This window comes from Misgurnus anguillicaudatus, chromosome 18 (assembly GCF_027580225.2).
Source record: "Misgurnus anguillicaudatus chromosome 18, ASM2758022v2, whole genome shotgun sequence".
In the NCBI taxonomy this organism is placed as follows: Eukaryota; Metazoa; Chordata; class Actinopteri; order Cypriniformes; family Cobitidae; genus Misgurnus; species Misgurnus anguillicaudatus.
The window spans coordinates 15,460,360-15,487,460 of NC_073354.2; the positions used below are offsets into that span (position 1 = coordinate 15,460,360).

Consider the following 27,101-nt stretch of genomic DNA (forward strand, 5'->3'; position numbering starts at 1 on the left):
AGTACTCATAAATTTGTTTTTCTTCAAAACTGATCATAACGGTTTTAGGTCAGTAGACTGATTTAATTTCAATCTGACTCATTAGCCCTTATCTAATTGCTAGTTGGTCAGACTAGTCCTTCAGACACAGTCTTAAGTTACCAGCTATGTTTATTTGGGTGACCATACGTGCCATTTTTCCCGGACGCGTCCTGGCCAGGATTTCGGGGTCCGTCTTCCGGAAGTAGTATTTGTCGACCGCATACGTCATAGAGGATTATTATTATTATTACAGAAAAGCAACCGTTACAGTTTAAGGTACGAATGAAACTACGATTGTATGAATGGCGTATGCGGTCAACGAATACGACTTCCGGAAAATGCACCAAAATCCTGGCCAGGACTCGTCCGGGAAGAATGGCACATATGGACACCCTATGTTTATACAACTGGCTTCAGGTATAAAATAAGACATTGCTTTTGGGCCGTGAACAGCAAACGCTGACAGTGCCACCATATCTTCATTTACCAAACAATTATTTTCCACATCACTACAGAGCAAATGCCTGGCCATGTATAACAATTTCTTTGAAACTAAATCCGGACACGTGTAACCTCTATTACTTCAAGGACAATGAGCTTTCAGCCGGGAAGAGCAAGTTAAATTACAGGACTGAAATGAAAACAACCTGATAAATGGTTTCATAACCTTCTATTAACGGTCAGCGTGGAACATAGATAATGTATTTATACTGTATGAGAAGGATCTGTGCGGTACTTAATGTTGTGATTGGTAATTCATTATGTGTCATTAGCACCTTCCGTACATTCATTTGGCATCAATCTATGCTGTTAGCATTATGCATTCTTGGTTACTGGGACTGTGATGTTGAAACAGAGAAACATTTTGTTTCTGCTTTCCGTGATGAATCACTATTGTAAGTATGATAAGGGAAGATTTAACCTATCGTGAGGCACAAACACATTAAATATCTGGTAAATGACTGCATATGGTCCCCTACGAAATCTGAGCATCTGTTGGACAACTGGAATGAAACTGGCTCGGCACCAAACTGCACTTTACAGTTATTAGCATATAAGTGTTTTTCATATACTAATAGACAGAAATGTGTTCAGAAGACATAATAGAGATATTATGTATGTAAAATCCCTGTATGAAAAATCCCATCTCCAAAGTTTGATTTTAATCATTGATTTCACATTGATTTCAATCTTTTGACATTAGACCTTAGTCAATATAAAGATATTAAGGTTATTTTTCACAGAATTTTCTTTACATTATGTACAGTATGATGATTTTATCAAGAAAACAGTAAATTGATAAACATTTTGCAGGCAGGCAGAAAAGCAAAGTTTGAGACTTTCTGAGCTCTTTTTCGAATTGTAGAGAAGATGCATGTGAGATTACTGAGGTCTTTTTCCTCCTGCATGGGAAAATAATTTGAAAATCAAATTGCACTCCATTTAATCCCATCGAAACAATTGAGATATTAAAGAGATCCCATTTGGGATTTTTCTTTCCTATGAGCATTTGTTAGGAAACTATATTAATCTATGCACCCTGGCTAGTGTATCTGTAGACAAATTGCGTAAATATAGTCACATAAATTTTTTGGTTCTTTTTCATGATACTGTCACGAATTTCCATGTTTTTTCGTGATCGTATCACGAATTTCTGTTTATGTGTCATTGTCACGTATTGGTTACTCAACTGTTTTGTCCTATTTTCTTACCATTTTCGCTTCGGTTTAGGGTTAGATCATAGACTGTAAAAAAAGATGGACAACGCCTGTTCAATATCTTCCATTGGTGAAAAGTCAAGCCGCCAGTGTCCCGAAACGGCGCTGACATCTTGGGTCTTGAGTCTGCGCAGTAGCGATTTCAGGACCAGTCCTGCGCAGTAGTGAGCAGGAAGTAAAGCCGCGAAATACAGACCCCGCCCTCGCTCTCGCAGAATGCGCATATCACACGATATCACAGCTGTCAATCATGACGTGACACCACCGTTTTTGTATCATTAAATAACTAACTAAACACAAACGTTGGTCTCAAGTCCCATTGAATAACATGGGGAAGAGGGGTTTATAACCTATACTGGGACCAGTCACTGGGGGCGATCGAGACGTTTTAGCTTCACTTTTCAGGACTTGTGCAGCACGCTTGGGTTAGATTTACATAAAATGACATCCTTACCCAAACCCAACAGTATAGTGTATACAACAGTATAGTATAGTGTTCCCGTCACTATACTGGGGTGTTAGGACCCACACAGACCACAGGGTGAGAACCCCCTGCTGTTCTCACTAACACCTCTACCAGCAGCAACCTGGTTTTCCCAGGTGGTCTCCCATCCAAGTACTGACCAGGCTCAGCCCTGCTTAGCTTCAGTGGGCTACAGGGTGATATGGCTGCTGGTTCTATAAAAAAATAAATCAGAAAAAATAATATAAACCAATACTTCAAGTGTCATTCTAATGCAAACACCAAATCGAACCCTAAACCAAAGCGAAAATGGTTTGAAAATAGGAAAAAGCAGTTGAGTAACCAATATGTGCCAATGACACAGAAATTCGTGATATGATCACAAAAAAACGGCGGAAATTTGTGACAATATCACGAAAAATAATCAAAAAAATTACATGACCATAGGTACATAATTTTGTGAGACTGGGTAGCAGCAGATTATGTATCCTCACAATAAACCAGTTTCCACATTTTTACACGAAAACAAACATCTAGTTGCAAATCTGGATACTCATTAAAATAAATGGTTAGGTGCATTGCACCCACAGACACTTTGATGTCACAGTGAGCCTTTACCAAGGTTGCCCTTTCACCCCTTAAAAATGATTAACAGAGGTGCAGAGCTGTAGTTAGACCTATTTCTATCCAATTTACACAGGGCCCCTAGCAAGGAAGACCAACAATCAGTCCTGACCCCAACAGTGTATGATCATATCAGTATACAGGTAGAAAGCAGCGCCTGCCACTCGTATCAACAGAGGACATTAATAATGAGTCGGATACTGAATGCAGTCCTCCAGCATTGTGGGATTTGTTTCGGATGGGATGCATCATGGGATTTTAGCAGATAAGAATGAACATCTTATTTTTCAGCCTCATCATGAGTGAGAGATGCATTATTATAGAAATCATTGTACGACAAGGCCAAATTGATTTCAGAGCAGCAGTTATGTAACGTGGCAAAGGGTTTGCATTTGTTATTGTTTGTATTATTGCCGGGTTCGGGTTGAGGGACAAAATGTATCCCTTCCTTTTTTTGCGGACGCCCACACAAACAAGTAAAGTCCATTAGAGCACTGCTCCAGGAGATGCTCGCTAGGTTTAATCCAGTTCAGCGCTTTTCTATTTTCTCCACAGCGACAGAGTCATGTACTCGTGTATTGAATCTGTCTCTGTGCTCCTCTGCTTTTTGTGAGACTAATTAGCTTGTCTATTACATCCTAAATCATGATTGAGTGCCTTACAGCTAAGCGGAATTAAAAAATAGGACCCATAAAATATTAGACAATCAATATCAGAAAGCTGTTTCAATTTAAAAAAGAGCATTTTTGCTCTACAATTTAAAAAAATAAAGGTTCGTTCTTTGTTGGGCTGTATGGTCCCCTAAAGAAAATTGTATCTTTCTGTTGCATAATTGATTCTTAGTTTGTAGTGAATAAAGGTTCTGGAAACTATAAAAATGTAAAATTGAAGAGTTTAGATGCGAAACCCTCTTAAGTGTTTCTTAAATTTTATCTTGTAAATGAGCATTTTTTTCATGAGGCTATTTTGTAAAGGTTCAGTAATTTCACTTTAATGGCAATTAAAAGGTTATTCCTAAAGAGTTAGTTCATCCAAAAATGAAAATTATGTCAGTAATGACTCACCCTCATGCCGTTCCAAACCCGTAACGGTGCATTCACACCAGCCGCGGTAGAGGCGGAAAAAACGCGCTATTCGAGTGTAGTTGGACGCTTGAAAATTTGAGTTTGCTCGCTGTATTTGCGCGTGAAAGCCGCGCATGAAATTTTAGTCATTCGAGACATTCACACGGAAATTTGGGAGGGGCTTCTGCGACTCCGTTGAGTCTCCGCTTGCTTCCTGTAATCACGTCACTACTACAGCAAGGTCCTGATTGGTTAACGTGGCACGGAAATCCGCCTAAATTCAGATTTTTCAACTCGCACGTTTCTCACAACAACACTCAATTCGCACAGAACACTCCTATCGCACGTACCGCGCCGCAGGATGCCTAATCACGTCTTTGCATTGACTTGCATTAACATGTAAATCACTCGCGCTTGCCGCCTCTACCGCGTCTGGTGTGAACCCTGCATCAGATCTCTGTTCATCTTCAGAACACAGTTTAAGATGTTTCAGATTTAGTCCGAGAGTTTTCTGACCCTCCATTGAAAATCTATGTACGTACGGTATACTGTCCATGTTCGGAAAGGTAATAAAAACATCATTGAAGTAGTCCTTGTGACATCAGTGGGTCAGTTAGAATGTGTCGGAAAAAAAATGTGGTCCAAAAATAACAAAAATTTCACTTTATTCAGCATTGTCTTCTCTTCCGGGTCTGTTGTGAATCCACATTCACCACACTGCAGTGACACTGCTGACGTACGACGCTGCTGATCTGTTATCTGGTACAGACTTTTTTGGTATTGCTATATTTTTTAAAATGATGCGTAAGTGTGCATGTCGCGGATGTCCTAATCCCTCAGACTATAAATGGAGCGCGAGCGCACCGGATAACACATCAGCAGCATCGTACTGTCAACAGCGTCACTGCAGTGTGGTGAATGTGGATTCACAACAGACCCGGAAGAGAAGACAATGCTGAATAAAGTTGATGCTTTGGGATTGGTACCTTTTGCATATTGTTAAGATGTACTAATACACACACTTAAGCACTATGAGATGGGAGTGTCTGTTTCATGCGTTTGGGCGTTGCAAAAGATCACGGGCTCTGGATACGGCGCGTATAATAGATGTGTTTGTTTGATATTTTGCTTTAAATGTTAAATTATTACAGAACATGTTATTTATTAATTTAATTTTAACAAATCAAAGTAACTTATACAAATCCAACTAAAGTAGCCTACATGTTTTATTATAACTGGCTGCTTATAATAAACCCAAAGAAATGAAGAAACAATTATTAATAACAATTAATTATCTTTATTTATTAACATTAACATTCCGGAGTTGAACAAAATAAGGTTGAGTTTACCTTATACTGATATTACAGTGGCCAGTCTTAACAGTGTTTGGTATTAAGCTTATCTTGATTTAATATGAACATTTGCATCTGGACAGGATAAAATTTCTCAGAGGACCTCTGACTTTGGCGAAAAACAGTAAATTGCTCTGGAATTCTTACGGAGGTCGTCAGAGAAAAACACAGATATGGCCGATTCGGACAGGATTAAAACACAGAGGACCTCTGAGAAGCACGATTTTCTCAGAGGTCCCCCTGTAAAACTTACCCCGTCCGAATAGGGCTTTACACACCAAAGGAAATGTAAAATCGTGAATCGTATAATATGTGCTCTTTAACAGATTCTGCCAACAAACTGGGATTAAGTGGACTTGAAGCGAAAGTTTTTCATGAAAGTATATAGCACAGTATGCAGAGAGCATTCGATTAATATCATTATCTATTTTTTGATGCAAGTGGCGTTTAGTGGCTTTTGCATCTGAGCTTTTTTTGTTCCCGTAATGTTCTTAGTAAAACCAAATATATGTATTCGGTAGCTTCGTTGTGAAAAACATAATAATTAGCTGACTTTATTTGCCCATTTAAGATTTGGATACAGTGTTTAATTTGTATTCATGACATGTTTTGTAAAGCTATCCTTAATTGCAACTTGAAAAACAGAATCAAATACATTAATCATGTGACCAAGTAAATGCACTTAAACCACAACTTAAAGAGTTTGCTTTTTCTCTTGGGCATGGTGACTCGTTTTATAACTGAAAAGTGGTGAAATGGTGATAAATCAAATAACATAATGGACCCAAACATTTTTGGCTGCTTTTTAAGATCCCTATTAAAATGTTACCCAGAGGCATGCTAACATTAAGAATAAAGGAATTTGCATTAAAATCTCTAAAGGTTTGGGACTGGGGCTCCATTACAGAACCTCAGATAACCAGAGAGACAAGATCAAACCTACGGTCTCATAAATGCAGGTGTTTCACAGTCTTAGTCTCATTGGTCAGATTGGAAAGCTTTCTTGGCAAGCAATGAAGACAGTATAAAAGTAACCATATTAATGGGACACAGTAGCATATTTAAGACCTGTGTATTGTTGCTTGTTTCATGGGAATATAATAGCTTATATATGACTTGTCCATGGAATTTTATTTACAATTAATCTTCCCAGGTTATTGCTTTAGCAGTAGGACAACTTAAGAGGATTTATCTTGGCTGTGAAATTATAGTCTCTCTACACTAAGATTGGAGTAATTGTTATGTCAATAAATGTTATAACAATATATACCAGTTAAGTATCAGTATAGAAACAAAAGATGTTTTATCTCTTTCACCCTAATAATGTATAAAGATAACATATACTGTAACATGTTCATCTAGAGCAGTGCTTCTCAAATAGTGGGGCGGGACCCCCAGGGGGGGCTCAAAGCGACACCAAGGGGGGCGCGCGAGACCCCGGGGTAAATACTTTTTCAGGAAGTGATTTTTTTGCACCGTCACTTAAAGACATTACACCCCAAACACGCTGATAAGCCGCTTGAGTTTTTTATTATTATTTATTGATTATATTTAATTTAATTTTTCAGTATCAAATGGTCAAAAATACACTGTAAATAAGGATAGATTTTTTTATTTCACGCAAATTGATGCATTTTAAGTCTTTTCTGTTACAGACTAAAAAACAATGTTAATAAAGTTATTCTTTGTTGTAAGTTGATTGATATTTTTTGAGATTGTTAAGAGCTTGTATATGGTGTTGGATGGCTTGGACATTCATCTAACAAGCAGTAGATTAATGCATGGATGTATTGCATTTCTAACTTTTACTTAGTTACTTATAGTATTTAGGTACATAGTGGATATTGCACTTGTTAGTACACATAACCTAATAGATTAACTTCAAGGTTCCAAAATAGTTAGTATGTATGTGTTTGTTTTGCGTCTCCAGATCGTCCACCTGCTCCAGTAAATGTGTCAGTCATGCATCTGAGAGCTGATTCAGCAACAGTTTCCTGGGATGTACCAGAAGGCGACATCATTATTGGCTTTTCCATCTCCCAACAGGTAAATTACCTTTTTAAAATACTACTTACTAATGTTAGCAGCACAGAGGTCATGAGTTTAATTCCCAGGAAACACACATACTGATTAAATGTCTATCTTGAATACAATGTACATCATTGGATAGAAGTGTCTGCCAAATGCATATCACCAAACTCTATACACTTAAATCCCAATCAGTGAAATATAGTAAAAATATAACCTTTACATCATTCTTCTACTGGTTGAATTTATTATAGACACATTTTTTATTTTATTATAGAACAATTCTTTACGCATCAATATAAAATGAGGCAGTCGCGGGTGTCCTTTATAGTCATTTTACATTGGCTTCAAACAAGGCTCACTGCTTTTATGTCTCTGTTCTACCTTTATTTTACTGTTGTCAGTAGTTATGATCTGGGAGTAGACTAAGATTTGTGCAAAAATGTAAATCTGTCAGATCCGTATTGTATCATTGCAGTTGTTTACTGAAATACTGTGAAGCTATTTATTGATGGCCTCATTTCATATTTCAGAAATTACAAAGTATCTGTCAGTCATGTTATGCAATAGGTTGTCTGCATGTCTGTAATGGCATGTGAAGGAGACGTTCACGGTTTAATGTATTATTTATTTAGCCAAGAACTTCCATCAGATACCCCCACACCTACAGTAGGCTGTCTTACAGCCCAAGGGCAGAAGAAAGTGCTTTAGATCAGCTGTATGTGTAGGCTTTAATGATCAAAGGTGCTGAAGATAAATGTAACACTAAGTGTACAGAATTATAGCATATATTAAAAAGATTGTGCTGTTTGGCATTTAGGATTTTTTGAAGATTTATTGTCTTCGTGCACACCAATGCTTTTACACCCACTGCCGGCGCATGTTTTCAGTTAATTCCAATGGAAACTCAGCGTTTTTCAAATAAGCCGGCGCTCTGCAGTTTTTCTGCGCTCGGCGCTGACCGTCGAGAGTTGAAAGAGATTCAACTTTGGGTGAAAAGCTCCACTCGTCAATGTCAGTTCTCACACGGCCGTCCAATCACAGTGGAGGAGGGACAAGTATCACAACAACCAAACGGCTCACAGCTCAAGTATCACAGACCAAAGCACTCATTTGAAGAAAGCGTTTTCAGCCACGTTTAAAAATCGACCCATTAGGTGTTACGACTTATAACAAATTATAACCTGTAGTTACATTTAAAAAAATCACCCTACAAGGCAGTGGTTTTCTAACAAATAATAAGCCACCTAACCAACAACACTACTAGGTATAATTTTATATGTTTTGTTTAATTGAAATATTACATTTTAAAACTGTTTTTGTCATAAATTTTCTTTGGGGGGGCCACAAAAAAATGCACTGTACACAAGGGGGGCCGCACACTGAAAAAGTTTGGGAACCACTGCTCTAGGGGATGTAAAAAACAACATCATGTTGCTTGTCTTTATGAGATGATGTTCAACCACACCGACCAATCAGGTCGGGTATGTTTATACGTAACGTGAACTTTTTACACGGTCCCTTACACACAATTTTTTTTCATTTTTTGCAAAGTTTGTTTTTACATTAATGGCTTTGAATAAACACATTGAAGTCATATTAAGATATTGTATTCCTTTTAGTTTTTGGGACATTCTCATTCGAGTTGACATTTATTTAGACAAAAATCTGCAAAGTCATCAAGAATATTTGCTCTGTTTTCCTGGAAAGAGACTGTAAATTTAAAATGCATGTGCAAAGTATTTTCTTAATATTTAAATGCACTTTGTATATATGGCCAGCAGACAGGAACTATAAGCTACGAAACATTAGTTTTGATTAACTTTCAGAGAATGGATGGCAAAATGCAGAGGTTTATCAGAGAGGTCAACACCACCAGTAGATCCTGTGTGCTGTGGGACCTGGAGGAAGAGACGGATTACATCATTCAGGTGCAGTCCATTGGTCTGTACGGCGAGAGTCAAGCCAGCAAACGTGTCCACTTCAGAACCCTCAAAAAAACGGACCGCTTCCCCTCAAACAGTTCAAACCAAGGTAACAACTCTCTTACACCATGCTGGTGTATCATTCTTACCAGTCTTGTAGTTTTATTCGAGAGATGCGGTCCATCATTGCTTGACATTTCAATTGCATGTGATACTTGCATGTTTGCCCTGCCACAGTGCAATGACCATTTCAATCCTCAGTGAATTTTGCCATTGTGTTCAACAGTTCTCCAACAATCTAATTAATTATTGATGAGCTCTTTAAGCATGAATGCAGGTACCTTGTTACCACCTCTCCGTTTAGCTCCAATTTCTAATCAGTTTGCTGTGTCTCTGAAGAATGTGCCTTAATGGCAATCCAACTGAATGGATTATTAAAACACCTATTAATGTTATGTTTTTAATATGAGATGATTTAAGATGCTGTGAATGCTTTCTGATAGATTTCCTCTGCTCTAGTCTTTGAAATCCTGCAGCATATAAATGAAGTCGCTTTCATTATAGAAGCTATTTTTGCCAGCTCTGTTGAAAAACAAAATATTCTCAGATGGAGCGCTCAACATTAATCTTCAGATCATTCAAAGATGCACGTAGTTCAGTACTGTGCTCAATATGTCATTAATGTTTGCCTGCATTGAACTAAAAAAAGACATTGAACGCACTAAGAATAAATCATTTAGATTTGATTTGAAGACATCACATTTGACTCCTGCTGGTACAGAAAGATGAGAAACAAATTCTTCCAGCTTTTTGAATTTGATTATATTTAAAGTTAAATGTTTTTTTCATTTATAGTTGCTTTTGTAGAAGATTAAGGAGTAATTTACTCCATAATGTTGTTATTTTCACAGAGCACAAGAGAAAAGATTGAAATTGACTGTATGTACTGGTCACTTGAAAGTATATTTAGGGATGCACCAAAAGGAAAATTCTTGGCCGAAGCAGAAAAAAAATGAAACACTCAGCCGAAGGCCATATACCGAAAAACATTTCCTAATTATTTTGCCTATTTTTTCACCATTGCACAAGTTACATTTTCAGAATATCCTTTTACTATATTTTTGTCAAATTATAAAAAAAATGTTTAACATTCCAGCAGTCATTATAAGGCCTTTTACACCTGGTCACTTCTCAAATAAGATAGATATCTGACTTGTTAAAACTGATCCATTTACATTCGACCACATAAATGAGTCTTGGCTAAACGGATATTAATCTGATCTTCTATTCCCGCACAAAATGCAAATAACATATTCATTAGTCTGCCATAAAGCTCACATAACACACGCTGTTTCTGCATGTTTCTGATGTTTATCTGGAGTACCTATAGAGTAGTATTACATCCTTCATATCTCCGAAGAGTCTTTAGTTTAATCAGATTTATAAAAGAAAGATTAGCTTTACAGATTCTTTCCGATAACGTACGAAAAAATGACTGCGGGAGGAGCAAGAAGTCCGCAGCATGCAACTCATGACCCGGTTGAGACTTTTCAATGAAATTCAGCGCATCAAACACACGCAAAACTCCGCTGCTACCCTGGATAATAAACTATATCCATTGTTTCCATAAGGCTGGCTTTCTTCTTCTTACATCCAAATACACACTTCTTCTTTTGTGCCATTGTTGAGTTTTAAAATTAAACAAAGCTTTGTCGTGTGATGTGATGTTTGTAAGTTCTAGGGCCCTATTTTAACGATCTGAAACGCAAGTCCGAAGCGCAAAGCGCAAGTGACTTGGTGGGCGGATCTTGGGCGCTGTTGCTATTTTCCCAGCGGGAGAAATAAGTCTTGCGCCGGGCGCAAATCAATAAGGGGTTGGTCTGAAGTAGGTTCATTATTCATAGGTGTGGTTTCGGCGTAACGTCAAATAAACCAATCAGAACGCTATCCAACATTCCCTTTAAACGCAAGGGCGCAAGTTCCATGGCGGGTTGCTATTATTATGAAGGATTTGACAGGCGCACGCCAGGAGCGGTTCACAGCCGAGGAGATCGACGTTCTTGTAAGAGCAGTCAAAGACAGAGAAGTTGTTTTGTATGGGGATGGGAGAAACCCGCCCAAATCAGCGTTGGTTAAACAGGCGTGAAAGGAAATAGCCGCAATTGTCTCATCAGCTGCGCCAAGCACTACAATGATGTCAGGAGACGGGGGGATCCCAAGCTTGCCAGCATAAATCGGGCACACAGGAGGACATCGCTGCGTCCACCCTCACCGCTGAAAGGGGTTGGGGGCTTTGAAATCGGACACAAGAAACGCAAGCAAGGTTCAACCCCAAAGTACACTTACAAATCAAGTTCACATACATGAAGGTTGCTTATGAAAACATTTTAATTATTATTTAGATAAAATAAACGTAATACAGCCACACAACAAACGTATGAAAATATTTTAATCGTTATTTGCATGATAATTGTTTAACGCAGCCACACAAAATAAATAAAAACTATCACCACAATGCTCACCACGATTTCCCTTATCTCATGTATTAATATTTTTTTTTGTAACAATTTATGATTTGCAAAAATAACAGTTGTATCTGTGTAGATTAGATAAGCAATGCGCGTTGTGCACGCTATACATTATGGTCAAGCATGCGCCCTTAAAATAGCATAATGAACCACGCGCAACGCGCCACTGACTTTAGACAATTTTTTTCTGGTTAGTAGCGCAATTGTTTTTTGAAACGGCAAAATAGCATAAGAGATGGTTTGCGCCGGAGCACGCCTCCTTTTTTGCGCTGAACCGCCCAGGGAGCGCAAGTTCATTCCCTAGTTTGCTGACGTGCGTCTGTGGAGGGAAAACCCCGCTGTGCGCCGGTGCAAAATACGAAATGATACATGCGTCACTGACAAAGTCAATTGCGCTGGGTGCAAGATAGGGCCCCTAGTGTCTCCCGCTGATTGACGGGTGGGTGGGGTTTTCCGGGGGAAGTGCCCATGAAAAGAAGTGATACAGAACGTATAGAAACCCCTGAAATGTCAGCTGTAATCAAAAAAAACTTTCCGAAACTTGTACGAACCTTGGGGAAGTGCATTCACAGCAAAACCACCAGTGTTAATTTAACTCTATGAGAGTTGATTTCAACACTATACCAGTGTTTATATAATTCTCACTGCCCAGAGTTAAAATAACACTCCAACTAGTGTTAAAGATTTTACTCCACCTTGGTGTTGATCATTTTACTCTGATAGTGTTAAAGAATTAACTCCAAACACTGCCTTTAAAACACCCATTAGAGTTAATTACACTTAAGTAGAGTCAATATTAAAACACTGATAGAGAGTTACTTGAACACTGAAAATAGTACTTCATCATACATCTTTGATTATTAGTGACAACAAGAATTAAATTAAGCAAAGTTATTGACCACAGATTTATTTAACACATTTATTTGACATTATTAAATATTTATAAAAAAATAAAGTTTCACTTGTGAACTTTTTCAAAATTTTCAGAGAGTGGTTATGTATACAGTCCTTTCAATTTTGCCAAGGAGTTTAAACAAAACTGGAAAAGTGTTTTAAAATCCATGTCTGACACACATCTAGGGCAAATCACAGCAAATCTTTCACTAAACATTCTGTAAAACAATACATCACAAAAGTAATCACAATTTTCTTCAGCACATATTAATTAGAAATTTGGGCAAGGATAAAATGCATGCTGAAACTGTAAATGAGATACTAGTTACAGCTAGTTAAAAAAAGTTTGCTCTCAGCTCTCAATCTCTAGTTTTCCCAACATGTAAACTGTTGTTTGATTAAATTAGTTAAAGTAAAGGAGTCCATCATCATACATTACATTAAAAACAAAATCAAATGCTAATAAAAGGGAGCCTTCCGACTGACGGGGTGAGATTCTTATCAAAAGCCACGTCAAAGTTCTCAAATCTGGCCGCAGATCCTGCTAACCGCAGTAAGGTACGGTTGTCATCCTACTCGTTGCTGAAGATGTTCTTCAAGGCTGGTACAAGACTATAAAAGATAAAGAACAACAGTTATTATATTAGACCTATACATCTGCATAACATTGAGAAAATCATTAGAAGTACAGAGCCACAGAGACAGATTTAGAAAGCAGGCTCTCCTACTTACCTTATGATACACCACAAGCCTGCTCACTGCAAATCTGATGCACTGATTCCGTTGAGGTGATGGTGGAAGGAGATGGAGCAGTAAAGGCAGTGTTGCCATGTCACTATCACAGTCTATGCTCTCACTGGTTCCTTGTAGGAGTCTTCCTTAAACAACATAAACAGACATGTCACAATACTGTACAATTAGGGCTGTGCAAAAATATCGATACAGCTAACTATCGTGATAGTTGGCTGTATCGAAAGTGTATCGATATTTCGATCGCTACTATTGATATTTTAAAACCAATCAAATTCTTCTGTGTGCGTCAACCGACCTCCTCTGCCGCTGCTGTAGCTGTCACTGTCCAGTTGTCTGCCATATACGGCCAATGTCTCAGAAGTTAGAGGGAGTGAGAAAATGGCAGAAAATTTAAAAACACCTGCAGCTTTCAAAGAGCTGCAGGTGTTCAGTTCTATTTTTTTTAATTTTTGATAAAAAAAAGAAAAAGTATTGCAATGTATCACAACATGCAACGCATTGTATCGTGATACGTATCGTATCGGGAGGCCCTTGCCAATACCCAGCCCTATCTATGTACAATACATAATAGAGGTCGACCGATTTTTGGCATATTTTTAAAAATCGGCTTTGGCCGATTTTGCTGCAAAATTAGGCCGAATAATAGACAGGCGCATCTGCGGGCACCTAAGCGTTGTTGTAAAACTCGTGACGCTGCCTCTTGCTGCAAGCAGATAGCTCCCGTGTGTGTGCAGCCGTGCCTTGTTCACAAACAACTTTAGTAAACGATGGCGGGACAAGACGTCACTGTCAGCACAATCAGTCACTTATAGCGCCTCAGAAATGATAATGTAAATGTGTTCAGAAAGATTTGCCCTAAATAACAGTGTCAACTAAAAAACATAGACATTTACTATGTTAACTTTATGATGAATAAATAATTTATCAGGTCTACCATATAAGGATTTTAACCTACAAAGCAATAAAAGCCATGGAAAAAAACTGATCAAAGATGACAGCAGAGTGTCAGGTAATATCTGTGTCTGATAAATGCATGGTGCAGAGGAGCTTGTAAAACTCTTCAGAAAGACCAGTCATAATTTTTTAAAATACTTTGACTTAAATAGTGACATTTTTACATTTAAAATATCTGCTAATGATGAGAACATTTTGATTATTATGTACATGTAGAAAATCAGCCAAACATATCGGCCATCGGCTGCCCTGATTTCTAAACATCGGCATCGGCCAGAGAAAAAGCCATATCGGTCGACCTCTAATACATAAGATGACAGACACATTTCAATTTGACAAATGAATAAAGATTTTGAAAGTCATCATTTATGAAAGCATGTATTTTGACAAATTAAATTAAAATAATGAAGTGCATTTACCAATATGTGCAACAAAAATGTTGACTAGGACTTCCACTATTCTGCTTAATGGCACAAATGACCATCTTCCAAAACACAACAAATGTTTGCTTGTTACTTCTTCACACACATTTAATTATGCATAGTGAAAATACTATGTGTACTCTTTTACCTCGGTCATGGAGTCATCTGTTGTCTTAGATTTCTTGGAACGACTTTGGTCAAGTTCAGATGGTAAATGACAGTGGCAGAAGCTGCTTGTTGCATCTGGTGACAAAAATTCATGACAAACACACAAAAACTGAAAAATAAACCTAAATCAGTTTTATAAAACAAAGATAATCATCACACTGTACCTTCATTTTGTCCTCTAGCTGTAAGCAGCACATCTTGCAGAATGTCTTCCTCGATTTCAGTGTCATCAACAATGCATACATTAGTCCACAGTCAGTTTAGCTTACCACCTATGACAAAACACAAACTGCATTTTATATATGTAAGGAAGCAACAAATAAATGAACAGTGAAAAAAAAATCACCTTCACTAATGAGCAAAAATAAATCAATCCTGCAGTTTGATACATTTCCTGGAGCCCTGATAACCAACTTCAGCAGCATGTTCCAAACCTGAAATAGTGATTGAATAAAAAACTTTGTATTATCAAACAAAATGTACTATAACATTAAATATGAAAATGTTTTTCATAAAGTTATTGCATCTTATTATAAAGTAATTTAACAAAAATATATGCAATAAAAAAAACTGTGGCTTAGGTGAGTGACTTGGTTAACAAAAACTATTCAGGACAGGTTTTAGTACATTGATGATGAGTGTTCTTTTAATGTATTCCCATAAATCCACCTTTAAAAGACCTTAACGCGCTTACGTGCGATTTCTTAATTTTCTACCTTCTGTAAAGTTGTGCATTCAAATCGCGCGTGGTCATGCGTAGATCAGACGCGCGTGAACAGCTTTGAACGCGGTTCAACCAATCAAATCTAATTCCAGCTATCCGTCACTATTAGGGCGAATTCCAATCGTTAGTCACCGTCCCTATGCCCTACTCCCTTCAAAGTGCAGACATACTCGTGTGTGAACTCTGAAAGAAGCAGCACACATTTAAAATGCTACATTTTAAGACAAGTTACATTAGGCGAAAAAACGAGCAAATCGTTTTCTCTCACGAAGTGAATGACGCAGCCATTTACCACAACGCGTGTAACAAGCAGAAATAACTGACATTCACAATTTAATTACATTTAAACAGCGAAAATAACCCCCAAAGTCTAATTTATTAACAGTCTAAAATGAAGATATTGTGACAAATGTACAATTAAGGAGTTAGTGATAAAGGTTGAATATCACAAACACCTGCATTGCATCATGTTTCTCTGCCCACATTGCTTGACTCACAGCATAATCTGAAACCACCACCCTGAACGTAAAAGAACTGCACTAACTTAACTGTTTAAATGTACCCGCAAATACAAAATTAGCTATTTTTGCGTTGTTTTGCAAATACGTCGAGCACATACAGAATTATAGATTTTATTAATTATGTAATGTTAGACAGTTGTAGTGTAAGTTACCTCAATACAAAATTAAGAAAGCACATTTAATAACGTTAGTCCCTTAATAATAATAATTGGTTAACGTTACATATTTGTCCAAAATCACTCAAAAATTAAACTCATTGCATTATTTAAACAAAACTGCACCGTCATGAGGTAACGTTAAACCGATTAAACAACGTCAGCCAATTACAAATTGAAATTCAGTTCAGTTCAATTTTAAAGATTTCCTTGTGGTCACCCACCAAAATATTAACGATTTAACAAACCTACACGGATTATTTGCAGTTTATTATACATTTATCACCATCATATTTAACTTATTTGACTTACCTCAGTAACGTGAGTCCAGGTCGGTCGATGCTGAGTAACTGACTTTCCCGCTTCAGAAAGAAGGGGCGTGGCGTGAATCTTAACTCCCCGCAAACGTTATTATTGGAACACTGGAAAGCAACACCCCCTTGTGGAAGTTTCTGACACTGTGAGTGATGATAAATTATAAACGAACACTACAACTAACACCTGACCACTCTAGAGTAGCGAACTCTGTAAAATCAACACTGGTGGTTTTGCTGTGTTCGGCACAGAAATACTCTGTAACACGCCCAACTGCTTTTTGATACTTTGACTACGTTTAGCATGAGGAAACACGTCTATAACTGTGTTAATAAGTCAGAATGCATAAAAAACCACCGTTGACGCTCTTCGTTGTTCCTCTTCTCATCTATGACATGCGATAAAGAGCTAAAGTCTCCTGTTCTTCATGCATGCAGCAGATACCCAGGATCGCCGCCGTGTCTTTTTCATACGCTGCATGGTGTTCCGGATGTCATGGTTTTAAACTATAAAGAAAACTTGTAACTTAGTGCTGTATGTTTTCTTGTCTTTCTCGGACACTTCAAAAATGCTTTTACCAATGTTTGCTGCATTTGTGCGGCTCTCAATCTGCGCTGGTTGCTATTTGATCGCATCATCAAAGACCTCATTGTTCAGTAAAATGTATTCTGTCTTTTAGTTTTTTGCTTTTTTCGGCAGAATAATTTTGGTTGCCGAACAATCGGTGCATCCCTAATTATATTGTGTTATATTATATATTTATATTATAATACTTTGAAACTAGGTGTGTAATCAAAACTCATTCATTGTAATCCCAATATTGGTATTGGCAAAAAATATGTATTGGTGCATCCCTAATTTACATTTATTCATTTGCTCATTCATACATCACATGCTTTGATTTAAAGCAGTGTTTCTCAATCCTGGTCCTCGAGGACCCCGTCCCAGAAAGTCTTAGATGTCTCCTTATTTAAAACATCTGAACCGACTCATCAGCCTCCTTCCAGAATAAGGGTGTCACGATTAAGTCACAACCTCGAACTTCGAATTAAAAATGGAATCGTCCATGCTGCCACGCCCCCAGGTCACGTCCGGTCGGCTATTAAGCGGGAAAAAACACGTGTTGAGTGCTGCGAGTCAACCTCCTCTAACTTAGCTAGCTACAGCCAGTCAAAAGATAGCAGGGCAGATGCAGGAGACACCACGTAAGCTGCTCATGGGAAACAAAAAAGCATGCGCCTTCTGCTGAACTCAATCAGAGCGCGCGACCGCACATGCACAGCAGAATGGCGTCTGAAAGGACCGGTCGTTTCTCTGAAGTGAGACCCGTTTAAATTTCACAACAACTAATTTCTGTTATGAAAACAGCATTTAAACATGACTTATTGGGGTATGGTCTCACAATCTCATCTGACGATAATAAAAAGCGCATTTTTAAGGTGCAAAGTATTGACAGGAATGTTCATCTGACAGGAAGTTTCGTTTTATCAGGTGTGTGCGTGTACCATATTTTTCCACTGCAACACGATTAACATGGCAGGACATCTCTGGGTTCAAGGTCAGATATTATATTTCAGAAAAGTCTAGTCTAAAAATTGCATAGCATTTTTTTGTGCTTTCAAAAATAAAATCGAGAATCGAATCGTGGCCTTAGAATTGAAAATGTAATCGAATCGAGGATTTGGATAATCGTGACACCCCTATTCCAGAATGTCTCCCTAACAAGTTAATGAGTTAAATCAGGTGTGTTAATTAAGGAGACATCTAAACATTTTTGAAAGGGGGTCCTCAAGGACTAAGAATGAGAAACAGGTGACTTACAAATAAGGAAGCATTTCAGATTTTGTCAATTTTTGAATGATAACTAGTCAAAGTGAACTTTATTGTCCCTATAAACACATTGTGTGGCAACAGTAAAAGTGAAATATAATTCCTTTATGTAATAAATGTATAATAATATATGTAAACACACTATAGGACAAAGAGAACGCATAATACTTTTTAAACATTTTCTTTAATTAAAGCAAAAAGTGTTGTGGATCACTTCATTTTATTTGCATGCTATATTTCAAGTCTTTTGAAAACATGATAAAATGATAATAGTAATTATGCATAATTACATGCAACTAACCCTTAACCAAACCCTGAGCCTATAATAAGTACATGTTTTTAATCATTATTATTCAGAACATAAATGAATAATAACACTGTAACAAGGACACCGAAAAAATAAAGTGTAACCCAATCTCTGAACTTTTTAATCTGAACTTAAAAATCAGATCAGTTTTGTTAATGACTCATTCTGACCCATTTTGCTTCAACTAAATCAGCCAATTTACTAAATGTGTAAGTATGTGGTGCTTCTACATCCTTTGTAAGCCTTGAAAGTCTCAGTTATAATTCTTTGTAACTGCATGAAAAGGGGCCATTAGAATTCTTCAGATGTTCTGCTTTTGTGCTCTATTGAAGAAAGTCGCACCGGGCAACATGAGGTAAAAAACACTGTCAGTATGAACAATCTCTTTAAGCTTCATCTTGCCTGCCATATGTGTTTACTGTAAGTTCTGAAGTTAGTTACCAAAACAGCTACGGTTAATTTTGTTGATGCTTGTTTACATTATATTCACTCTTAAAGGCGCTCTAAGCGAATTGACGCGTTTTAGACCATAAAACATTTTTTGTTACATACAGTAAACATCTCCTCACTATCTGCTTGCTGCCTGTCCGCTGATCAAACTGTAAAAAAACGCGATCTCTGTAGACAGCTCAGGCTCGACAAACGGCAATATCAACATAGTGGCCAAACCTAGCACAACCAAACATAACAAAGTGTTCCAGCCAATAAACGACAAGAAGGATTTGGGGGTGGGGGTTGGGCATGTTCATGAAAGCACGGACGGGAGAGGGAGGGGGAGGCGTTAGCTACGCTCCGTTTGTTTGAAAACAGTTCAAACATCAACAGGAAGTGACGTCGCACATTATTCGCTTAGAGAGCCTTTAATTCTGCTGGGTTATTTTAACCCAATGCTTGGTAAATATTGGACAGAACACATAATGTAGAATTATCCAATGATAAACCCATATTATTTCTACCAGTAGTGTATTCCTCTATGGTCGTCACCTAATGTAACTCCTGAAATGATACGATTTTACAAAAATTTTAGAGATAATTACACATTTGCATTATATTGTACAGCTGGAATTGAACCATGCCACTACTATCTTTAAGCATTTTTTTATGATTATTTCTTTCCCAGAGAAATAATTTGAGTATCATTTTAAATGCATCAAGTAGGATTCAAAAAGTAGCATTCATGTATCATCCAAAGAGTCATCCAAACATATTCTGTGCCAGGGAGTTTATTCATTCACTCAAAGAAGGGTGGGAGTTCAATACAGCCGGCATTTTTGCACCCATCAAACTCTCAACCTGCTATAATAGGCACCTTTAAGTGGGTTAAGTCACAGAGTAATCTGTCATGGTTTCTGGCTCCAGACAGTTTCACCTGCATCACTGTTTTGCTGCCGTGTATTTTTGGCTCAATATCTCCTCATACGTTGTCAGACTGAGCTGAGGAAGATTCCCCTTGGACTCAATTACTGTGAGGCTTCAAAGGATTCAGTCTGTAGATGCGTTGAAGACTCAACATCAAAGACTTTGTCCTGCTCCTCTAATGAAACAAATAAACAAACCTTTGCATTCCCATCCCATCACGATTCTGACTACAACCTGTAGCAGGCGTTCACAGTACCCTTTTCACGAATAGTTAATATACAGTACATGTTTTGACGATTATGTTGTCACATAGGTGCCACTCCTGTGATTTGGTTTATGTTCTTCATGAGAAGGTTGACATGATGCACACTGTACATGTGAACTGATTGTATGGGAGTAGAATGAATGAGCAGATGCCAAAGTGTAATGCTTTCTGGCATATACAAGCTCCCTTTTAAAGGCTTTTAAAAGCCCCCCTGTTTGGATTTTGGAATATAACCAGTTTAAGCATCGCTGAGTCTCTCATCTCTGTTGAGAGATGTGGGTGCGTTGCACTCGTTTAACAATTTTAACAGCATTGATTTTATTCACTAGTTTCTCATAGCTAAGTGAGAAGCTGGATACATGTCATTATAAATATTCATCGGACTGATAAGAGGAACGATTTGCCTGCTTTCCAGTGTGTGATGAACAGGAATGAATGAACGAGTGAGACTGTAATTGAAATTCACTGTGATAGGGTGATCTCTTTAGTAATTGGCTGGCTGGGCAGAAACCCCAAAATACCCCCCTCCCATTTCAATATATGACAGCGGATGTCCCAGTGCCAGGATTGCGGTAATGCTGAAAGGAATATCAATTGGGAAGAGTGGTGCTCTGGAACAACTCCACGCAGGTAAAAAATATTTGGAGAAGGAAATGAGCCTGCAGTCAATCCTTTTAACACTGGATTAATGATGAAGACAGATGGCTGGTTAGGGCAGTGCTTCCTCTAGGCTGCGGTTGGATGGTGGTGCTGATTGGAATGCTGGGTAATTGTGCAGCTTTTGGCTACATTCTTAAGACCAATCTGAAGCAAAATGAATTACATTAATATCTGGTTGCATTCTGCTGTTATACAGTATAAATATACATTTGTGTCCTGTTTTTGCATCACTGTACAGACTTGTTCCTTTCCCGTTTAAAATGTTCTGATTGATTTTCCAAAAATATAAATGTCGATGCAGGGCTCCAGACTAAATTTTTTCACTAGGAGCACAGTGGCCCCCAACTGAAAATTTTAGGGGCGCAACCAGACAATTTAGGGGCACACACCATAAATCAACATGCAAACCAAATATTCACATTTCTACTAATTTCCACTGTATTACTAATAAATACTTTAATGATAGATCCAGAAAGTACAATGTGCTGTTTTCAAATTCAGTATCACATCACAAAAAAAGGTCAAATTTACTGGTCGCACACACTCTAAAAACAAACGGTGCTATATAGCACCAAAAGTGGTTCTTTGCTCGTAATCATAGAAGAACCGTTTTTAGTGCCATATAGCACCGGTGAAGCACCAGTGAAGCACCTGTGTAGAACCATATAGTGCTATGTAGAACCATATTTGGTGCTATAGTGGTTCTATATGGCCCCTATATGGTTCTACACAGGTACTTCACTGGTGCTTCACCGGTGCTATATGGCACTAAAAACGGTTCTTCTATGATTACGATCCAAAGCAACAGTTTTGGTTCTATATAGCACCGTTTGTTTTTTTAGAGTGCATGTGCGACTGGATGTAAAATTTAGTGGCACACTCTCAAATTTATTTGGTGGCAGTCTGGAGCCCTGTGATGTAAAGCATCAAGGTACACTGCCCTAGCTTTCACTGGGGCTGTAACCCTTTCGAAATGTACGGCTTTGAACCTAAGTAATTAAGTGTGCTTGCTGACACAGAGACACGGTTCAAACTTTAAAATGTTCGGGCAGTACCGGTGTAAGTTGCTTGAGAAGATGACGTCACGGATCCATGTTGTTCTTCCGCCATATTGGATAGAACAGAAAACCTTAAAAAAGTTTCACAGGTCACAAATTTTGTCCAAACTTCACGAAACTCGACATACACAATCCTTGGACCAAGCCTCACAAAAGTTACTAGAAGAATTTTTGATTTTCGGAAGCGTTTGCCCGTCACAGCCCAAACTAAATGTCTAAAATTTTACGCAGCTAAACAGAAAGTCGTTCATATCTCAGGAACGCTTTAATGTATTGAAACCAAACTTTGTACATGAACTTGGGACTCCAATGTGAGGATGCACAAACTAAATTGGCGGCACCAGAGCAAGCACACTTTTGCAAAAAATGTATTTTTTTAATGGTTTAAGCTTAGTGTAGTTGTCAAAAAGTCTGTCATCGTTCTATTTAGGTAGGCCACCTCCGTCAAAAATATGATAATAATAACTCTCTGCACATATATCGCTTCAAATTCGCTTATTCGCTATTAGTTCTATTTGTTGTATTCTTTATATTTTCATCGTTTTTGTTAATCTCTTGTCTGTGCTGTATTTATATAAAATGTATTCAGTGGCGGCCGGTGACTTCTCATCCGAGGGGCACAAATGCAAAATAAGTGTTCGGAGTGTCATGTGTGTTGCTCTTCATTTTCACTTGTATGAAACAACAACACGCTCACACTTACTAATAAATAAATAGCATAACTTGAACTGGGTGCTGAATCCCTCAATATGTAATGATATCCAATAGTGTAAGAAAAGACAGCACTCACAGTTCACTTGCAAAAAACTCTAATTATACATGAGATTAAATGAATATCTGGCAAATGCGTGTGTCTCTTATCATGAACCATTTCTAAGCATCTGCAGCAGGCTCGTATGTTTGACAAGATGCATGATAAACATGGTTTTGATATGATGAACCACACACATGACAGGCTAAATACATGTTATGAGGAGCTTCGCATCATGGGCCCTTGCAGCAGAGGTGTGTGTGCATTATTTTAAAATAATTCAGGACCTGAGTCAATTATTCCGCTTATACCACACTTACCATAGACATTGCTCTGGTGACTATTTTAAGACATTTGACAGGTCAGGTGTGTGTTTAATAATGCATAAAAAATTTAAATGAAATAATGTATACCCTTGGAACACCTTTTAACCAACCAGAATCAAGCATTCAACAGCCCCATATAAAAATGGTGCAAAATAGTACTAAAAGCTCGTAATCATAAGGGGAACCATTTTTAGTGCTACAGAGCAGAGAGCACCTATATAACACTTTTGTAAAACCTAAAGTATGACTATAACACCACTTATGGTATAGGTGCGGTTTAGCACTAAAAATGATTTCCCTATGATTACGAGCCAGTGAACCTTTTTTTTTTGTAAAAAGAATTGTACAGTAACAATTTACTTGAAGGGGTGCGATAAAGACTGAAAGGACCCCTGAATAATAATGACTTGACACGGGTCATAAACATGAAGGATATTTTATGCACGTTTTTGACAACTGTCATTAAGTGTCATTTGTTCAACCATGTCACCTTCAATGCAAAGATGACATTGTTTAAATTGTCTTTGTTCAATTAAAATTCGGATTATGACTCTTTAATCTGTCGAAGACAAAACATAATGTAAGTCTGAATGACAGACTTGGTCACCATTCACTTTCACTGCTTTGAATAAACATTTGAGTTTAAAATAATATGTAAATGATGACAGAATTTTCATTTTTATGTGAACTGTCCCTTTTAAAAAAATCTATTTATTGATAGGATTGGATCAATAAATGAAGAGTTTGGTTCCAAAACGCAATAAATCCATTTTGACAAATTTCGGTAAAAACGTGTTTTCTATACCAAGAAAGTGAGAAGATGAAAACCACTATTTTCTGTTACAAACTTTCAAATAGCATCTTTAGGTTATAAAAACATAAAAAATTCAAATCCATAACTTGATTTTCAAAGATTTATTATAAAAACGAATTATTTTTCCACAAAATGCAATAAATCCATGACAGTTTTTTATTTCAAAATGCTATAAATCTATTAAATCAATGTATAAATGTACATTCATCTTTACATTTATATTTATTTAGTTGACTAGTGGTATACAATGATTAAAAAATGAACATTAATGGCATTAACCAAAACACTTACTTTGTTATATTAAGAGCACTGTCATTACTGCGGTTATACTTGACGTCGTCTCTTTACATTTTTCACAGTGATCAGCTGTAAAATGTTTTGGTCCTGCTCGATTTTCGTTGACTTTTGAGTAAAATAATGTAAAGTTTTCATAAGATCCTCTGGGGTCAATGTGTTAGCATGAGAAGCTTGATGCTGTCGGGAGAACAAGCACCCGAGTGTCTCTTGCGTAAATTATTAGATGTTGATGGCTTACGTTTCTTTCCCGTCACAGAAAACCATCACAGGTTTAGCAATGCAATTAAAGTATAATTTTGTTTTGTTTGTTGATCACGAAGTACAAAGTAGATGAGGAAAACTAGGACTCCGTGTACTCAGCGCGCCGCCATTGTTTGTTTACATTGCGTGACTGGTGGGCTGTAATATCAGGAATGGATTTATTGCGTTCTGTAAAAAAGGAGTGGCGTTTATCGCATTTTGGGAAAAAAAGGAGAAAAGATGACACAATAACACGGCGGATATTGGATTTTGCGTAAAATTAAGAATTTACTTTTAAATACTGATCTGATATAATACTGATTTTGGCAGTAACTCATTTTTTTCAAAAATGGCGTTTATCGCGTTTTGGAACCAAACTCTTTAAATATTATGGTTTCACTTTTTAGCATAGTGAAGATAGCAGGTGTCCAATGAAAATAAAGTGGAACACTTATACAACAGTTAACAGTTATAACTTACCAGTTTTTGATCAATTTTTAATACAATCACTTAATAATAGATGATCAATTTCTTTTTTTAATAGATGATCCGACTGTCCAAGGCCTGGATAGGGCAAGACAGCTACAGACAGGCGAGATGGTCATCATTGTGGTCGTACTTCTAATGTGGGCAGGTGAGATGCTGTTGAACACTGAATATGTGTGAATCTGTTAATCACCATGTGTTAGTCCCAGAAAACTTTCACATAAAGCAACCCAATGCTCAAATTTTCGTTGGAATGCACATCTTTTGGGAAATGCACCCCTGCCTGTTAGTGCCTGCTGAGAAGAACTGTGCTTACAGTACAAACATTAACAAACATTAATTACCTTACTAATTATTACCACTGAGAGAGAGAGCGAGAGAAAGAGAGAGTCAGTGAATCTTAATTTGTCATGGATCTGTTAATGGTTATTAATTGTTCACCTGAATGATTTTTATATCACTTGAGGTAAGCCGTTCTTAAAATTCCACTTTACATGCCAACTCTGAAATGCACGAAAAACCATAATTTGCATTAAAGTGATAAAATATGAAAACTAAGAAGTACATGGGAATAGAGAAACGCTTCTCTTCTTACGTAAGGCACTTAACCAATTGCCGTCCTGTCACAAATGATTTCATGCGCTCAATTGCGAAAGCCACTCCAGCAAACAGGGAATGTCTTTGCACAGCTCAGCTCAGAATACTGAAAGAAATTCTGTCTTCATCGCTCAACCCGAGGATGCAGAACGTGTCCAACATGAAGAGCAGGGACAGCCCCACACACTGACAATCAAACATTTAAAGGGACTTAGCCTGTCTCTTTTTATAGATGGGAATACACAGAAATCTATTGGCTAAGAACCAATTAATTCAACTACATATATCTAGTTTATATATACACTCACCTAAAGGATTATTAGGAACACCATACTAATACTGTGTTTGACCCCCTTTCGCCTTCAGAACTGCCTTAATTCTACGTGGCATTGATTCAACAAGGTGCTGAAAGCATTCTTCAGAAATGTTGGCCCATATTGATAGAATAGCATCTTTAAGTTGATGGAGATTTGTGGGATTCACATCCAGGGCACGAAGCTCCCGTACCACCACATCCCAAAGATGCTCTATTGGGTTGAGATCTGGTGACTGTGGGGGCCATTTTAGTACAGTGAACTCATTGTCATGTTCAAGAAACCAATTTGAAATGATTCAAGCTTTGGGACATGGTGCATTATCCTGCTGGAAGTAGCCATCAGAGGATGAGTACATGGTGGTCATGGACATGGTCATGGGGATGGACATGGTCAGAAACAATGCTCAGGTAGGCTGTGGCATTTAAATGATGCCCAATTGGCACTAAGAGGCCTAAAGTTTGCCAAGAAACCATCCCCCCCACCATTACACCACCAGCCTGCACAGTGGTAACAAGGCATGATGGATCCATGTTCTCATTCTGTTTACACCAAATTCTGACTCTACCTTCACAATGTCTCAACAGAAATCGAGACTCATCAGACCAGGCAAAATTTTTCAGAGCTTGTGCAAATTGTAGCCTCTTTTTCCTATTTGTAGTGGAGATGAGTGGTACCCGGTGGGGTCTTCTGCTCTTGTAGCCCATCCGCCTCAAGGTTGTGCGTGTTGTGGCTTCACAAATGCTTTGCTGCATACCTTGGTTGTAACGAGTGGTTATTTCAGTCAAAGTTGCTCTTCTATTAGCTTGAATCAATCGCCCCATTCTCCTCTGATCTCTAAAGCATTTTCACCCACAGGACTGCCGCATACTGGATGTTTTTCCCTTATCACACCATTCTTTGTAAACCCTAGAAATGGTTGTGCGTGAAAATCCCAGTAATTGAGCAGATTGTGAAATACTCAGACCAGCCCGTCTGGCACCAACAACCATGCCACCCTCAAAATTGTTTAAATCACCTTTCTTTCCCATTCTGACATTCAGTTTGGAGTTCAGGAGATTGTCTTGACCAGGACCACACCCCTAAATGCATTAAGGCAACTGCCATGTGATTGGTTGATTAGATAATTGCATCAATTATTGCATCGATTATTAGGTGTTCCTAATAA

General features: G+C 37.8%; 1 protein-coding gene, 1 long non-coding RNA gene and 1 pseudogene across 5 annotated transcripts in view; 1 reads left to right on the forward strand and 2 right to left on the reverse strand.

The window, feature by feature from the left end:
• The window catches only part of fndc4a (fibronectin type III domain containing 4a), a 42,663-nt gene that overhangs the window by 8,310 nt on the left and 7,252 nt on the right, over positions 1 to 27,101 (forward strand). For 2 of the 3 annotated variants that reach the window (XR_012358620.1, XM_055185458.2), the window contains exons 2-4: positions 7,173 to 7,288; positions 9,100 to 9,304; positions 25,081 to 25,170. Coding sequence is in view for 2 of the 3 variants with exons in the window: in XM_055185458.2 (XP_055041433.1) it covers positions 7,173 to 7,288; positions 9,100 to 9,304; positions 25,081 to 25,170 (411 nt within the window). In the remaining variant the exon portion in view is untranslated. The remainder of the gene's footprint in view (positions 1 to 7,172; positions 7,289 to 9,099; positions 9,305 to 25,080; positions 25,171 to 27,101) is intronic. The other variant, XM_055185460.2, reaches the window with a different exon arrangement.
• On the reverse strand, positions 2,314 to 2,416 carry LOC141350720 (5S ribosomal RNA; annotated as a pseudogene).
• Positions 12,629 to 16,875, reverse strand: LOC129447911 (uncharacterized). 2 transcript variants are annotated; one of them, XR_012358622.1, is made up of 6 exons: positions 16,627 to 16,875; positions 15,261 to 15,348; positions 15,079 to 15,186; positions 14,895 to 14,989; positions 13,350 to 13,495; positions 12,629 to 13,229 (listed from the first exon to the last, which is right to left on the reverse strand). It is a non-coding gene; the product is annotated as an uncharacterized lncRNA (long non-coding RNA). The 2 variants fall into 2 exon arrangements; XR_012358621.1 differs by having other exon boundaries at positions 13,350 to 13,491; positions 16,627 to 16,874.